Source organism: Rutidosis leptorrhynchoides, unplaced genomic scaffold (assembly GCF_046630445.1).
Source record: "Rutidosis leptorrhynchoides isolate AG116_Rl617_1_P2 unplaced genomic scaffold, CSIRO_AGI_Rlap_v1 contig462, whole genome shotgun sequence".
Classification (NCBI taxonomy): Eukaryota; Viridiplantae; Streptophyta; class Magnoliopsida; order Asterales; family Asteraceae; genus Rutidosis; species Rutidosis leptorrhynchoides.
The window spans coordinates 1-17,850 of NW_027266696.1; the positions used below are offsets into that span (position 1 = coordinate 1).

At 33.8% G+C, this 17,850-nt stretch overlaps 2 protein-coding genes across 2 annotated transcripts; one reads left to right on the plus strand and one right to left on the minus strand.

Annotated features, from left to right (window-relative positions):
- Nucleotides 1-4,566: 4,566 nt before the first annotated feature.
- Nucleotides 4,567-5,682, minus strand: LOC139883864 (uncharacterized). The gene has a single exon (XM_071867979.1). It carries the CDS (start codon nucleotides 5,680-5,682, stop codon nucleotides 4,567-4,569), a length of 1,116 nt encoding a protein of 371 aa, XP_071724080.1.
- An 8,419-nt stretch (nucleotides 5,683-14,101) lies between these two features.
- LOC139883868 (lysine histidine transporter-like 8) lies at nucleotides 14,102-17,064 on the plus strand. The gene is made up of 4 exons (XM_071867982.1): nucleotides 14,102-14,484; nucleotides 15,700-16,261; nucleotides 16,353-16,484; nucleotides 16,579-17,064. The coding sequence occupies exons 1-4, from the start codon at nucleotides 14,102-14,104 to the stop codon at nucleotides 17,062-17,064; spliced, it is 1,563 nt and encodes a 520-aa protein (XP_071724083.1).
- Nucleotides 17,065-17,850: the final 786 nt, after the last annotated feature.

Genomic DNA, 17,850 nt, shown 5'->3' on the forward strand with positions numbered 1-17,850 from the left:
TAACTCGATCCCACAAATATTCAAATGAAGCTTGTTTATTGCGGCCAATAATGATCGGTAGACCCAAATAAGTGCTTTATAAGATAGACGTAGATATAGCCAGTTTTGATTTCAAACTATCACGAACAGTCTCCTCGACGTTACTGCTGAAAAATAAACTGGACTTACTGAAATTTATAGCTTGACCAGCTCCCTTCTTATATGCATCAAGAACCTCCAGAAAATGGTCGACATTCCCTTGTGACGCTTGATGAAACCTAAGCTATCATCGGCAAATAAAAGATGCGAGACTCTATCTCCCGTGAACGAGGAGGCCACTCCTGTGATAAAACCTTGGTCAACTTTCTGTTGAGGCAAACCAGAAAACCCCTCCGAGCAGAGAACATAAAGAATTGGAGATAAGGGATCGCCTTGTCTTAGTCCTCGAGATGGTCTGAATTGTGGCTGGAGAGAACCATTAACCAAGACCGTGTAAGAAACCGAGGTCACACATCTCATCACTAGATTGACCCACCGATCTTGAAAACCCAGGCTGCGAAGGCATTTTTCCACGTAGACCCATTCTAGCTTGTCACAGGCTTTTGAAATGTCGAGCTTGACAGCCAGATCGCCCTTCTTGCTAGACTTTTTCAGCTTCATGGTATGAACCAACTCAAAAGCAACTATAGCATTGTCAAAAATCGAACGACCAGTGATGAAGCCGCTTTGATTTTCGGAAACAATACCAGGCAGATAGTTATGGAGTCCCAAGACAATGTACTTCGAGACAAGTTTATATACAACATTACATAAACTTATTGGGCGAAAGCCAGAGGCTTAGAAGGATTCTTCACCTTGGGGATCAAGATAATAGTGGTATGGTTAATTGAAGCAGGATCATCCCCACAATTTAAGATTCCCAGCACCAACTGACATATACATCGGCCCACTACTGGCCAGAATTTCTGATAAAAAGCAGCTGCAAACCCATCAGGCCCTGGTGAGCAATTCGGATGCATTGATAAGAGGGCCTGCCATACATCATTTGAAGAAAACCTCCTCAATAGATCTTCATTCATATCCCTCATGACTTTAGGCTTAATAGCATTAGTCATCATCTGGATATCCTGCAAAGATGGATCTGCTGAAGTGAAAATATCCTTGAAATGCTGATGTATAACTCCAGCAATAGCTTCCAAATCTGAGTGCCACTGACCAGAATCATCACAGATGCCTTGTATAAGATTATTCCTCTTCCTTTGAGAAGCAAATGCATGGAAATAGGAGGTGTTCCTATCACCATTAACATGCCACTCAATCTTTGATCTTTGCCTCCATTTAGTCGCTTCAGCATCCAAAAGATGATTAAGCTCATTTTCAGTACTTTGCATTTCCTCCCTAACCTCCAACAAATCGCTGGACTGCCATAAATCATGGAGTTTCTTTTGTAAATCCTGAATAGACTCACGAAGAACTCCAAACTCAGCATTGCTCCACTCCTGCAAAGCATCATATACAACCCCATCATTAGGGTGCCATGATCCTTCATTATGCCATACATCCGATATAACAGCACCACAATCAGGATGAGTTACCCAAATTTTTTTGAATTTGAAGCTTCTTCCTATCCTTGGTCATCTGACTCGACTCTCCCAATATAGCACAATCGGGATATGGTCAGAAACAGATGACGCAATATGTTGTACTGAAGCATATGGAAACGCATAACACCAATCACCGTTAGCTAAAATGCAATCAAGCCTTTCGTAAACGAGATTACCTCTATAATTGCGATTGCAGAAAGTGAACTCTGGTCTAGTGTACTTGATCTCACGCAAATCGTAGATTTCCACAGCCTCCCTGAAGTCATCAATCTGACGCCTAGGACGAATCCGACTACCACGCTTCTCATTGGCATTCAATAACTCATTAAAGTCTCCACCCAAGATCCATGGAAGATTAGATTCCGACCGCAACGTTTGGAGCAACTCCCAAGTAACACATCTTTGTCAAGCATCAGGATGCCCATAAAATCCTGTCCACCTCCATCTTCCCCCAATTATAGAATCAATGTGCCAAGTTGATGACGAATTAATTACAATATCAGTACAATCGGAATTCCACAATAGTGCCAAACCACCACTATTCCCCGTTCTCGCCACTGCCCAGCACTGATTTAACCCAAATCTCACCTTCAACCGCTCCATAGCTCTTTTTTTTTTTTTTTGTTTCTAATAAAAATACAACATCTGCCTTTTCTCTGCGCAAAAATTGCGCAACACCTTGAACTGTAAGGCGCTTCCCAAGCCCCCTACAGTTCCAACTGACGATTTTCATTGTGACCGGCAGGCAGGGGCATTCTCACCCTTGCCGGCCGATAGTACATCATTACAAACAGAGAATCCCTAACGGGAAACAACTTCAGAGTCATCACCAACCTGCCCAGGCAATCCGTCCGATCGTGGCAGAACATCAGGCAAGAGAGTGGCGCCGAACGATTTGAGATGTCCGACATCCTTCACAGAGACGGGAGAAAAATAGCTCCCAACCCTCACGGCATCCTCAGCAACTTGGGGAACGGACCCATCAATGAGCTGAGCATAGTAATCGGGTGTACTACTTTTACACATGTTAATACACATGTTAATTAAGTAGGTTGACGGGATTCTTCAGTGCCGATTTTACTCATTTTTTCAATTATTTTTTAACATGTGGGTTCTCTTATGTTTTTATTTGTTTTATTTTTATTTGATAATATAATTTAGTCCTTTAAAAATTTATGAATTTAATGTTTAGTTTTTAAAAAGTTTTTTTTAATTTAGATTCTATTGATAATAGATGATTATTTAATTTTGATAAATTTTTTTTATATCTTTATTTTTAGAAGACGATGAATCTTTTTTTGTTATATAATTAGTATTATTTCTTATTAATCTCATACTTGGCCTACGAAATATTTGCTCTTTTATTATTGTATTATCTATTCTAGGTATTGAACTTATCGGTGTTGTTTTTGTCGTTCCTACTTTTGCTGTAACTCCAAATAAATCTTCTAAATAAATTTTATCTTTATCCTTAAATTGTATACTATGATGACTGTTTGATAAAGCATATCCTATTTCGTAGGTTATTGTGAATGGATAGTCTTCTTTCGCCATTAGATTATTTCTGTAAAATTTGTATGCTATTATTAATGATCTATCTAAATTTTCTGTGCATAAGGGTATTCCTAATTGCAATGATACATTAAACTTTAATTTTGTATATGCTAAGTTACCATTTACTATTCCTATTATTCTATCTCGTGGATGTTGAATTCTATCGTCACATATTGGTAATCTTATGGGCGAATCTATTCCTTCCATAAACGTTGATTTTATTAAGATCTGAACAGTTGATATATGAATATAACCTATTTTATCTTTATCTGCTTGTTTTATATTTAACTATTATAAAGTCTTAATTGCTCTAGCATAATACAGTAGAGATCAATTTTACGTGATAGTTCTGATCGTAAAATGTCTAAAACTCTATTATTTTCATTACCTAATTTTTTAATAATTTTTAGGTCGTTAAAACATCTATCTATATATTCTTCACATTAATCTATTAACCAGTTTAGATCTGGACTATTTTTCTCTAATTTCATTACATATATTTCTTGTGTTATATTATGAATATAACTCATTTTCTTTCTTCTAATTCTGATACCAGAATTTTAGAACGCGGATAAGAAATTGAAAAATTCGCTAATTGAAAGGAAATAAGTTTTTATTAATAAGATAAAAATACAAATGTTTAATATAATCTAAATAGATTGGTCTGACCAATCTGCTTATAGTTCTTCTGTATCATAATACATATTAGTTTCATAAAGATAATCTAATTGTATTTCAATATGTGTTAATACATCCATATTTTCTTCTATCTTCTTGTATGAATCATCGATCAATGAAGATAAATCCGTTTCATATCTAGTCGTTATTTCTTTTGCTAGTTCAGAAGGTAATATTCTTCTGAATGATATTTCTATTTCTTTAATCTATTTTTTGTTTACAATCGGAAATTATTTTTTCTAATTGAACTATTTTTTGATTAGTTTCGCTTTGAAGAGCAAATAATTGTGTAGTACTAGAGTTTTCAATTAAAGATAGATCGAGTATATCATTTGGTGAATCTATCAAATGTAAATCAAGCGTATTTGTTGGAGAATGCATACCTGAATCCTTTTGCTTTGAGAATATTTTTGTTGATGATCTTTTGATTTCTTGATGCTGGATTCCTTAATGCTTTGAAGGTTTATAGTATTTTTAGATAGTTTCTGGGTATTTGATAATAGAACAGACTTCCTATAAACGGGAAATCAAAACGTTGGTTTGTTGTCTATCAAACAAAGGAGAATTTTATTCACTTAATAAATTCTGAGTCCTAAATGAACCAGATGATGCATATTTATACATAAACTAAGTGGACCATATTCCACTTAATACCCCTAGATATTACATTATTGCTAAATTATTGATGTCCTTCAAGTTTTACATCAAGGCTGACCTATTTTACATGTTGATTGCAAAAAGACACGGATGTCTACATCTTCTTTTGGCTAGTGGATGCCATTATTTCTTCTTTATTAGATTCCTTCAGCTTTTCTTCTTTGTTCTTTCCTTCTTTGCCTTCTTTTTTTTTGTTGTCTTCCATTATTATTGAGATAGAGTCTGTGAAATCACTATCTTTACTGCTACGTAAAAGGATGCATAATAATTCTTTTGTACTATAAGGAAGATGTTGTAGTGGTCCGGAAAAATTCGAAAATGGTCCTTCATAAAGCTGGACTGCTCTTATTCCTTCAGGACTTATCTCTTGACTGTATTTGGAATATATTAGAATGTTTTCGCTTCTGTAGTTAATAAAGTATTTTTCGTGTGTGTCAATTCTTCCGATATTTCTTAGTATTCCGGCAAAATATCTGGCATTGAGTTCTTCAATCTCATTTTCTGATAGCTTCCTCTTAGTTGGCCCGTCTCTTGGTGGATAATTCATGTTTGATATTCCGAGAACCATAACTGCATAACTTGGGACTAGTAATTTTTTCTGACTAAATTCTGGAAAAGAACTGTATATTTTTATAAATATTTCTCTATCCCTTCCTTCTTTATCCTTTGCTATTCGGGACAAATAATTCATTATGGCATGGGATGGTCCTGGAGGGAATTCTGAAAGTAGGTTGGTTCCTTTCAGATAAATAGTATCTATTAATCCATGAACGAAGAATTTGTATAGTGTTAAAGGGTTTGCTTCAGGGAAAAATATTGCTTTTGGACTAGAGTCTAATTTGACTGTTGGGTAAAAGTGTTGGCTCATTTCTTTTTCTGAGTAATGGCTGAGTAATGAATAACACTCATTGAATGATGAGGGTGATGGTTGTTTGGTTTTCTGTTTTTCCTCTCTGGTGGGGATATTAAGGATGCTAGAGTTTGGAATTTTATCTATTGAAGTCATTTTTCCTGAATTCCTAATTGAAGTTGATGGTGTTGAGAGTAATTTGGATTTGTAGTAAGGGGTTTCTGTTTGGATTTGTTGGATTTGATATTCTTCAAAAGCCTTTTGAGCCTCTTCTCTAGTAGTAAATGATTTGTGTTGAATATTAGATTGTCCAGTGATAAAAGGAGAAACCTTGTGCCAATGGTCATAGACTCCTTTCATTGGTCCATTAAATATTGCATAATATTTTATTTGTGATGACCTTGTGGTGTCGTATTGCAATGTTGGGGAATGGCTGAATCTATTGATGAAGATTTTATTGCTGTTGTTGTTGATGTTACTTTTGTTGTTATTGATGGATCCACCACGTTTTCGCTGGAAAACTCTGATGGTTGAATCTGACCTCCTAATTGTATTATTGCTGCTTCAAGTTGGGATATTTTCTTTTGTCGTTCTGCAATTTCTTTCAGTTTTTCTTCAATCTCTTTTTTATTGATTGCTATTTGGTCCATCATTCCTTTGATTATCTCTTCCATTCTCTTGTTAGAGTATCTGCGATGACGTTGTTTTCTGACTTTATGTATTTTAGGATTGCTGGGAACTGACGTAGCTCTAGCTGCCACCAGATCAGTCTTCCTTGATTGAAATTACTCTGAATTTTATATTGAATGAATTCTGTAAGATATTTACTGTCAGTTTGGAGTTCGAACTCTTGGGGAAGGAGTTCGAACTCTTTGGGAAGAAGTTCAATTCTCCATTTTCTTAATGTTTTGAGACAAGCAAGTGTCTCTTTCTCATGTATAGGATATCTTTGCTCAGTTTCTGAGAAAGTTCCTGATATATATTTGCATAGTCTTTCGACTTGAATATTGTTTGACTTTTCAGTCTGTATATTGATTTTTGCTTTCATGCAGCCAGCCCAAGTTTCTAGAGAGGCGTCTGTTTCCACAATCAGATAGTCATCACTTTGTGGATTGTATAATTTCGGAAGATTTTTACAAGCATTTTTCAGCTTGTCTATAAGTATTGAATCATTGATATTCCATGTCCATAGGACCTTTGTACTTAATTTCTTTTGTAATAGTCTTCTTTCTTTAGCTAAAGATTTGAAAAATCCTTGATCTGAAATATAGTTCAGAGAACCTAGGAACCTTTGTAATTGTTTTCTATCTTCTATTTTTGAAGGAAAAAGATTTAATTTTTCTATTACATTATCTTGTAATTTTAGTTCTCCATTTCCTGATATAATTAATCCTAAATAGTCTATTTCATTTTTGGCAATTATTGCTTTCTTTTTACTTAGAACTAATCCTCTTTCTTTGACTCTTTCTAAGACTATTTTTAATCTCTGATAATGATCTTCTAATGTATTATTTGTATAGATTAGTATATCATCTATATATACTAAACATAATTCTTCTAATCCCTTTAAATTTTTATCCATAAATCTTTGATAGATTTCTGGTGCTTGTTTTAATCCAAATGGCAATACCGTCCATTGATAATGTTTATGGTGAGGACAAGTAAAGGTTGTTAATGGCTTAGTATTATCATGTAATCTAGCATCTAAACCAACGACTTCCTCTAATTTTCTGAAGTATATAATCTTTTCTAGGTAATTTGTAAGCATCCCTTATTGTTGCTTCATTCATTTTTGTATAATTAATTATCATTCTTCTTTTTCCTCGTTTTATTTTATTATGATTTTCTACATAGAATGTAGGTGCAGCATGCCTACTAGTAGATTCTTCTAATATTCCTCTTTCTAAGAGTTCAGCGCATTCTTTCGTAAATTCTTCTACATCAGTTTTAGAATATGGAATTTTATTTTCTACATTAACTTCTTGATTAGGATCTTTTAATTTTATTTCTATCAATTCTTGATTACTATTTTTATTCTGATCTAGGGGATTATCACTACATATATCTTCTAATAAATTTTCTACATCTTTTTGTAAGTCAATAGGTATACCTAGTTTTTCATTTATAATTTTAAATTTTTGAGTAATTTGTAGTTTATTTAATTTTACCAATATCGGTATTTTTATGACTGTACTTTTCTGATTTTTATAAGATGGTGCAGTTAGCTCTGTATGATTCAAATATTGACAGAAAGGTTGGTATAATTTTAGAAAATTATTTCCTATTATTATAGATAATTCTGATTCTTGTTGATATATTGATGGTACTATGATATATAATTTCTTATTTTTATTTTATTAAGAAATGATGCTTTTCATATAAGATGTTTATTTCCATCTGCAATTGATATTACAAGAGGTTTTTGAAGTTTTTTCCATTGAAATGGGATTTTAGCCGAAGCAAAGCATAAAGTTGCTCCCGTATCTATATATGCATCATAAGACTTTTCTTTATATCTTATTTCTATGAACGTACAATTTGGGTTAGGTTTATTCATTCGAAGCTGAATATTCTTCTTCTGATTCTTCTGAATTATTAGATTGACTACTAACAGATAGTAATTCATATATTTCTTCTATTTCAGATTCTGAATCTTCTATTGGCTCTAGATGATTTTCTATTGCTATATTTAAGATTTTTAATTTTTCTTTATTTTCAGTCTTCTTTTTATTGGGACATTTGTTTGCATAATGACCTTCTTCATTATAAAGCCAACACCTACATGTTTTCTTATTTTCGGGACAATATTTTTCTTTTTTATATGGTGATCTTCTCTTGAAAAACTTTCTTTTTCTAAAGTTATTTTTCCTATAATTAAATTTTTTATATTTATTTTTCGGGAATTTTCTCCATCTATATTTCTTTATGATTTTTCTTCTTTCTTTATTACATCCAGAATTACCAGGTATTCTAGGATTATTTTTACAACATAGTTGCCCAGTAGGGTGTTTAAGTTGTTTCTTTATAGATCGCTGCAAACATTGTTGTGCTATATAGTTTTGAGTTACCTCTATGACTCCTCCTAGAGTATTAGCTATTCTATTATTTGCTACCTCTGACATAAATATGTCTTTAATAGTTTTGCTAAGTGGCCATGGTAGTTTATTTAAATAAGTTTCTTTATGAGTTTCTCTAGTTTCTGTATGTAATTTATAATAATATTTTTGAAATTCACATGTGTAGGATTCTATATCACACATATTACAAATTTGTATATTATTATTATGTCATAAAGCTTTTTCTACTTCAGCGACTTCAGTTGCTTTTTTCTTATCTACATCATCTTTTCCTAAGAATTCCCCATTTATGGTATCTACTATTGTAAAGAAAACTTTTGAATTTGTTATTTTGTCTTTCAGCAAGTATTCTATTTGTACTTGTGATAAGGTTTGTAGATAGTTTTTTACGGATCCTGTTACTTTATAAGTAACAAAGGTCCAAACTAGATTAGGATTAAAGTCTTGGAATATTTTTTCTAGCTGAATTATTAATCCTGTATTATTCATCCATAAAGTTAGAACTTCTTCTTTATTTTGAATACAATCTAGATTAAGAATATCTATATTAGTTCTAATCGATGGTGTATATTCATCAGGAAATTTTTCCCAATTATTATTTTGTTTGGTATAACCTTTTTCATGCATGAAATCATTATGGTAAAATTCTCTTCTCCTTTTATGTCCTGAGGTTGAGGTCGGGATTTCTTCTAGTTTCATTCTAAATGGTGAATCATCTCCTAATTCATCTTCTAATTCATACCCATAGACTACTTCTTCTTTATCATCATCTATATTATAATTTTTGTGTTCATAGGTTTCTCTTTCTTTTTCAATAATTTTTAATTGAGATAAAAGTTGTCTAACTTCTGTAATCTGATCGGAAATGTTTTCAGGCTCCATTATACAATTCTACGGGGTGATGCAAGAGTAATTATTCTTTTGGGTTTTGTAATTGTAATTTCTTGTTGAATATTGAATTATAGATTTTCCTTTTTCAGAATTTAATTTTTCAAATTTGTATAATTCATCATTTAATTTTTCTATAATATCTCCTTCCTCCTTAAAAATTTTATCACTTTGATTTTCTAATAGATTTTTAAGATTTTTAAGACAATTTTTTGTATCATTTATTTCTTTATGAATGTCTTTTGATTTATGTTGATTTATATACTCGTTCATTATAGAAAACGATTCTTCAATAGTTTTCTTATTTTCTAAAATCATATTTTTTAAATTGTTTAATTTGTCAGACAATTCAGCTTTAATATCCTTTAAATCTTCTTTTATTTTTGCTACATCAGCCGTTACAAACATTATGCGGTTTCTAATTGTACTTTTAAAGTTTTTAGAGTTTGTAAATATTTATATTCATTATTTAATATTTGTCTAGTATGTTCGTATTGAATTATAAGCCAGTCAGCATAGTGTATTGTTTTCATTCTATGGTGTGTTCTAATTTGTTCTTGTAAATGTTGTATACTTCCTTCATAAATTTCTATCATGCCTTTAGATATTAATATTCTTTGTCTTAAATTGTTTAGTTGGTCTCGTAAGACAGAATTCATAATATAAAGACTATTTTATTTTTTTGTTAAAACCTGAAAGTACTTTTGTAAATAAGTGAAATAGTATTTTTAATTAATGATTCTGACTTTTTCTCCAACCGGCATTCTCAAATCCAAAAAGACTACAATTATTTATCGACAAGAAAAAACATCATATTTTATTCACGTTTTATAATTTTATGATACATTTATAATTTGCACCATAGTAATCGTCAAGTTGAGCGATGGACAAAGCAAGGAGGTTGCCGCCATATTGAGCCAACGGAGGGACGGGCTCGTCATCACTAGAATTGAGTTTCCTCTTCTTTGCATTTGTCTGACGAGAAAGATGAGAACCCAATCTCTGTTTTGTTCCTGACGGGCCTACCTTAGATGAGCCTGATTTATTTTGGCCTGTTTTAGTTGGGCCTTTAACTCTAGACGGGCCTTTGGTCTTAGCCTGCTTAATAACTGGGCTTGCAATGAGCATGTCCCCTTGGAACTTTACAACAACATCAATAGCTCGGTTATTTTCCTGATCGACGCCTAGCTGTATCAGGATTGAGTTTCCTATTAGGATTCTCAATAACTCCAGCTCCAAATTTGAAATTCGAATCTCCTCCCTGATTTCCACTTTGCTTAATTTTCGGGCTTTGACTAGAAATCCGTCCTTGAAAATCCGGGATATCATTAACTCCTTGATTAATTCCCGATTCGAAAGTTGACTTTCCGCCCAATCTTTGAGACGCCGGTAGCCTTAACGGTACTGAATTCGCCTGAGAATCTCTGGAATGATCACCGGCAGCAGAATCCGACGACGCCCTAAAGGGATCAGCAATAGGTTTCATGGCATGGAAAGTCTGTTGAGACTCGGCACGCAACCAATGACCATAAACTTGATGATCTACTCTCTACAGGCCACACTGATTATCAACATGAGTTAGCAAGCACAATTGTAGCAAAAATTAGGCAGATTTCGATACTTGAAGAAAACCCATAGCTTATGAACTCCTATAGACATATTAGGGAAATTAAGCAAAGCACCCTCCTAATAGGTTTCCCCAACTCAACAAGACTCTGGAAACGTAAAAATCCACCACAAGAGCTTATTCAGATTAATTGGACATCCTAGAGCCTAACTAAGAGTGTCCGCCACCTTCTCATTGATTAAACCTAACGGCAAATTTTCGATCTCAACCCAAAAGACAGCCAAATCGAATGAAATCTCATCCAGACTCTTGTTACCATCATAATCACGAACCAAAAGTAGGTTCCTTTCAATATTTCAAGTACCACCATTGAAAGCTATGTCCTTATCACGCAAATTCTCAAAAGGTACTGAGAACAAATTAACTCTAAGTCGAATAACAAGGAAACCACTACGTGGCTTCCACAACCTAGAGATAAAAGTCCTCAATTGCTTAATAGTATAAGATTTGCGAGAGAAAATTTTCACGACCACCTTGAAATTTCTCGACTTAACAGCCCCCTCAAACCTTGACTCATCAACATCGAATTCGTGGAGTTCATCTGCCATAAGCCCTAAACCCACTAGATCCATATCGATGTTCGTCATCAAATTCACTGAAGCTATCCCAATCTAGTTAGGAAGATGAGAAAAAAAAAAACTGCGGCTACTCTAGGATTTACAGAGATAGAGACCTAAAGAGAAAACATTCGTTTGAAAGTATCAACCTTTACAATGGGTAATTTTTTTAGTTAATTAAATGGGTTAACAACCTTTACAATGCCTTACATCCATTGTATTTTGTCGCACAAATCCAAAATCCAACACAAATATATGATAAAAATTGAAGTTAAAAATTTTCTCATTCGACCAAAGTTCCTTACAAAAATTTCTTGGACCCTTTAACTATGGATGCGTCCCTGCATCACTGCATACAATACAATTAAAACTGTAAGAATAATGACATGCTATAGAAAATTTAAAAGATAATCTAGGATTCTTATAAGAACTGAGCTTAGTCTCAAAGAACTTGCAAAATCCACAATCCAATTATCTGGCACATATCTAGAGAAAAGTTTACCAGACAACTTAAAAAAAAAAAAGTTAATATATGTAGGTATGTAATCATTTTCTTCCGTCATCTCTAAACCTGGTATATATTCTTTTATTACTCGGTAATAATATTGTTTGGTTTTTATTTTTTGACCTATAAATAACTTTTAGTTACCTTAATAAATTTGAAAGGCTTTTACATTATACAAAACGTGTTACACTATTAAATATTATTTATATGTTTTTATCTATTCATAATTTTATACTATATTGCTTTAAAAAAAAAATTTATACCATATCAGCATAAAATATATATATATATATATGTTATCTGATAAATTTATACATAATGTTAATAATTAAAATTTTGAGAGTATAATTGTTAAAAAATCTAAATTTTATGGGTCAAATTAAAGTTTTAGTTAATTAAATGGGTTAACAACCTTTACAATCACTTGCATTCGTTGCATTTTGTCTCTCAAATCCAAAATCCAATACAAATATATGATAAAAATTGAAGTTAACTCATTCGACCAAAGTTCGTCAAAAAAATTTCTCGGACCCTCCAGCCATAGAATCCTGAATTCGTCCCTGATCATGTAAGAATATTATTTGAAAAATTAAACTTTATCTTTATATTTTGTTTCTTGCTTTTTGTTTATATTAATAGAAAGAATAATCGAAAAGTCCATTCAATCGCTAATCTGAAGGTGAATGGATGTAGACGATTGTAGATTTTTTTGTATCACCTTATCGGTTTGGATCGATTAATAATAACGTCTGTTTATCATAAAAGGAAAGCAATTCCTTGAGCAGTAAAACTATTCTCTTCGTTTTCATAGTTAAATTTCAATATTTGCACACAAACTTTAGATATGTTCTAAACCATTTCTCAAATTAGAATATGCTTTTTAAGAAAGTTACTTAAATGTAAATAATACTACTCCCATGCTTGTCATGGAACTATTATTGCTTCCACCGTAAAGTAAAGCCATAGCATTCGCGAGGTTTTGAAGACAAGCTCTGGTGTTGGGGGCCCACATAAACCCGTAAACTCCGGAGCAATAGAGCAGGTTTAGGGCCCACTATCGAATTCATTCATTTTTTCTTCTTGATTTCTTGTGGCAGGCGACTGGACCGTTAGCCCACACCATAAGCATAGCAACTCCGTCACACATCTAACCATGTCCCTCACAGAGTCACAGTACGTGTTTGTGACGTCACTGTCCTCTATATTTCTACATAGTATTCGCTAAATAAATCCATCAATCATAGTCATTACTATTGGTATCTTAACTTTACTCATATTGTTATTTTGGTGTCTAAAATTTTAAACATTGCATTTGCAGTTTATTACATAAGCTTTGAAATTGTAAGCTATGATAGGGGGACACCAGCTTCAGTGCTATTTCCGTCCTGAAGACGTCCCTGGTACGTGTTTATGCGTGGACGGATACTAAATGTCCCGATGGTGATTTTTGTCCTGAAAAAAATGACGAATTGTAGAAATGTTTGAATTTTGACTAAGAGAGAAAAAGGAAAAAATTACTAAACACATTTTTGATTAGGTAAGATACATAATCTTTAAATTTAAATTTTAGATTTTAGAATTTTTCACTTTTAATACCCGACCCCGCATCCGTATCTATCCCCAATTCCAAGAGATTATGTAAGATACATTAGCACGAAGGAAGTTACAAGCTTCAAGAAGTAAGGGGGTAAATTGTAAAGTTAAGAAAAGTTTAGATACGTATATCAGTATATGATATATTATGAATAACCTGAAACCAAACGCTAAAACCCAGACAGTCAACTCAACATTGAATCTAGTAACAAAGTTTTTGCTTGGTTCAAAGCAAATGACAACCGTCAAAATTAGTAACTCAATACAAGATCAACGGTCAAGATCGTAAGCGTGCGAACTCTCATGTTCGGTTTTGTTCCCTCTCTTTCTTCAGTACTAGTACTAGTCACACTGACAAACAATTTTTCAGACAGTGTCTGTCTGAGAGCATAAAAATAAATTTAAAAACAACATTCACTAAAAGGCAAAACCCACTCTCTCCATTAATAGACACTCGAGTCGAGTCTTCTGTATGTGTCTCTGAGAAGAAAAAAAACAGAGTTAGAGAGAGAGAAAGTTTTGATTTTTTGTAATGGAGGAGAGACCGGAGGCGGAGTTGATATCGATTCCGGCGACCCCACGTGTATCGACTCCGGAAATACAAACCCCATCAGGCCAGAGATCGCCGAGGCCACAGTCTAAGGAGGCGAAGTCGTCATCGGCATGGACGCCGACGTCGTTCATATCGCCGAGGTTTTTGAGTCCGATCGGAACGCCGATGAAAAGGGTTTTGGTGAACATGAAAGGTTACTTAGAGGAAGTTGGGCATTTAACTAAGCTTAATCCACAAGATGCTTGGCTTCCAATAACAGAGTCTAGAAATGGGAACGCTCACTACGCTGCGTTTCATAATCTCAATGCTGGTGTTGGTTTTCAAGCTCTAGTTTTGCCCGTTGCTTTCTCTTTCCTTGGCTGGTATGTTATCGAATTAACCTTTCCTAATTATCAACTTAATTGCTAAATTTTCTAGTATTCGTTCAAACTTAATAAAAATTAAACCCTTTTTATTCTTTAACTAAATTTTGCTTGCACTTGTTATGTTCTTCGTTAAAACTTAATAAAAATTAAATCTTTTTTATTCTTTTACTACCTATTATCCATAGCTAGATAAAATATCATGTAAGGTTTGTCATCTTCATTTGTATAAAGAATTGGACCGTTCTGTCTCAGGACAATTATCATGTTAAAGGGAAGAATTTGTTTAAAGTATGGCGATCGTGGGGTCAACATATATATATTTCATAAGATTTTTATTTGACTAATAGGAAAAAAGGCTCATCTTGGAAGCAAGTACTTTACTTTTTATGATTATTTTAAAACCTTTTCTGCTTTTTTTAGACAACAAATGTTTGTCCATAAGAGTATCAAAAATGTTTGTCCATAGGCATGGAAGCTAGTAATTAATTAGAAGGGGGGCCACTGAAGTTATTGTTGTGGTATTAGCTTTAGTGAATTAAGATAGGTAAGTAGAATCCGGATTGTAATTAAAAAAAAGCTAGATTTCGGATTGTTGCTTTATGATTCATGAAACACTTTGTTTTATCTTCTTTATGATCGCTGCTGATGTCCACTTATTATGATTATTCCTAAAAAACTACATCATTAGCAATTCATAACCATAATCCCCCAAAAAAGAATTACTTTTCCGGTTTTACTTTTGTTTGAGAAAAGAGTGGTGTATATTGAAGAATAGAGTATGATATGCAATGCAACAGTATGCTAGTATTTGCTTTCTCTACAACAAGGCTGCAACTTTTTTCACCATAAAGAAAGATTCACTTGCACTCTGCTGACAAATTTTGTGACTTTTGGTATTTATGAATTTAAGTACTACAGTTTGATTATATCCAGAGTTTATCATGGTAAACTCTGTCACACTTCTCTGAAGTGGACACTGAAATTAATCCCTTGAAGTTTTTGTTTATGATTACCAAAGTTTTATCTTTAACTTCAGAATAAGGAATTATACATATTCTCGATAAACTAAAAGTTTGTGGGATTTTAAATTTAGCTTGGATTCTAGCCAGGAAGAAAATTCCGACCAGAAAACGTTTAGCTTGGATTTTAAATTTTGCACTTTGATTGCCAGAAAATTTGATGAATTTGTGGTCGATTTGGTTTGGTGTGTAGGGGTTGGGGAATATTGGCCTTAACAATAGCTTACTGCTGGCAACTTTACACATTATGGATTCTGGTTCAGCTACACGAAGCGGTTCCAGGGAAGAGATATAACAGATACGTGGAGTTGGCAGAAGCTGCTTTCGGTGAAAGGTTAGGGGCATGGCTTGCAATATTCCCGACAGTTTATCTATCAGCTGGAACGGCAACGGCTTTGATTCTGGTCGGAGGAGAAACTATGAAACTATTCTTTCAGATAGTTTGTGGTCCACTTTGTTCTTCCAACCCTCTAACCACAGTAGAATGGTATTTGGTCTTCACTTCTCTATGCATCGTCTTATCTCAGCTACCAAATCTGAATTCAATCGCCGGAGTCTCGTTGATCGGGGCTATTACTGCCATCACATACTGTACAATGGTCTGGCTTCTCTCGGTTAGCCGTGACCGACCACCAAATATCTCCTACGAACCACTTTCGTTGCCCTCTTTCACTTCATCCACTTTTTCCATCCTTAATGCTCTCGGCATTATAGCTTTTGCCTTCAGAGGCCACAACCTTGTTATGGAGATTCAGGTATGAAATTATTCTTTTGCTGCAAAAACTATATTTTTTATTGTTTAGTTATTAAAAGAAAGAAAAATAAACTTTGTTTGCATTTTAATAGGCAACAATGCCATCAACATTCAAGCATCCAGCTCATGTGCCAATGTGGAGAGGAGCCAAAGTTGCGTATGCCTTCATAGCATTGTGTCTCTTCCCTGTTGCCATTGGAGGTTATTGGGCTTATGGAAACCTCGTGAGTTCGTTAACTTTGAATTTTAAAAAATCTAAATCTTGTTCCCATACCATTACTCGCCTTATTTATGTTATTTCTGTTTGTTGGTGTGTAGATGCCTTCAGGAGGAATCCTAAATGCACTGTATGGATTCCACAGTCACGATATTTCAAGAGGACTTCTGGCAATGACGTTTCTTCTGGTAGTCTTCAATTGCTTAAGCAGTTTCCAAATATATTCAATGCCGGTGTTCGACAGTTTTGAATCAAGCTACACGAGTCGTACGAATCGCCCATGCTCAATCTGGGTGAGATCAGGATTCCGAGTTTTCTATGGATTCGTGAATTTCTTTATCGGAGTGGCTCTTCCATTCCTTTCGAGCATTGCCGGTCTATTGGGAGGACTGACTCTTCCGGTCACATTTGCATATCCTTGCTTCATGTGGGTTCTTATTAAAAGGCCTATCAAAGGAAGCTTCAATTGGTACTTCAATTGGATCCTTGGTTGGTTGGGTATCGCTTTTAGCTTGGCTTTCTCTATCGGAGGGGTTTGGAGCATGGTCAACGATGGACTCAAGTTGAAATTCTTCAAGCCAAGCTGAAGTTTATGTGTCATTAGTATTATTATGAATGTGAGGGATCGGAAGAGTATAATTATTAGTAACTAAAAAGTGCATCTGATATATATTTATTCATGGCTTCTCTTGGATCTTTGTATTTTGAATTTGCTTAAACTAAAGAGTGAAAAAACAGTTTTTCTTTTTCCATTTTATATTATTTAATGTCGACTATATTAATCCTTTTTATAACTTGTACAAGAATGTATTAGTGGCGATGATCTAGTATGTGGTGCAATGCCCTTTTGAGCGTGGTTGCATGATCTTCCAATGCAAGAAGCCTTTCCATTCGAACAACTTATAACTTTTAAATGATCGCAAGGAATATCAACAATAATGATCATAATATAGCTGTTAATTGTGAGAAAAAGATGACATAATCAAAAAGAAATAGCAGCAATTCATGGACAAAATAAAAATAAAAAATAAAGAGAAATTTAAGTAAAATAATAAACCACAAAATTTAAATTGAATTTATCTCGATGACTTTAATATTTGTAGAAGTTTAGTTTTACATCAAACACATTAAAATCTACATCTAGCAAAAGTGTGTTTGTTGTAAGATAGTAAAACTAATTGCAGAACAAGAATGGTGAAAGAAAACAACATTATAAACATGAAACTTAATATCCTGGGAACATTGGAGGAGGCGGGGAACTATACTCGAAGCCAAAATTTGGTGGAAGAATGAATTCTCCAGGTGGAGATCCGAAGTAGATGGTGAAGGGGGAGATTGAATGGATGATGGAGAAGGTGGTGGTGGAGATTTGA

Coding starts and splice junctions, on each gene's coding strand:
- LOC139883864 (XM_071867979.1), bottom strand. CDS start 5,682: ATGAAAGGAGTCTATGACCATTGGCACAAGGTTTCTCCTTTTATCACT.
- LOC139883868 (XM_071867982.1), top strand. CDS start 14,102: ATGGAGGAGAGACCGGAGGCGGAGTTGATATCGATTCCGGCGACCCCA. Junction 16,262..16,352: donor ACCTTGTTATGGAGATTCAG/GTATGAAATTAT, acceptor GCATTTTAATAG/GCAACAATGCCATCAACATT. Junction 16,485..16,578: donor ATTGGGCTTATGGAAACCTC/GTGAGTTCGTTA, acceptor GTTGGTGTGTAG/ATGCCTTCAGGAGGAATCCT.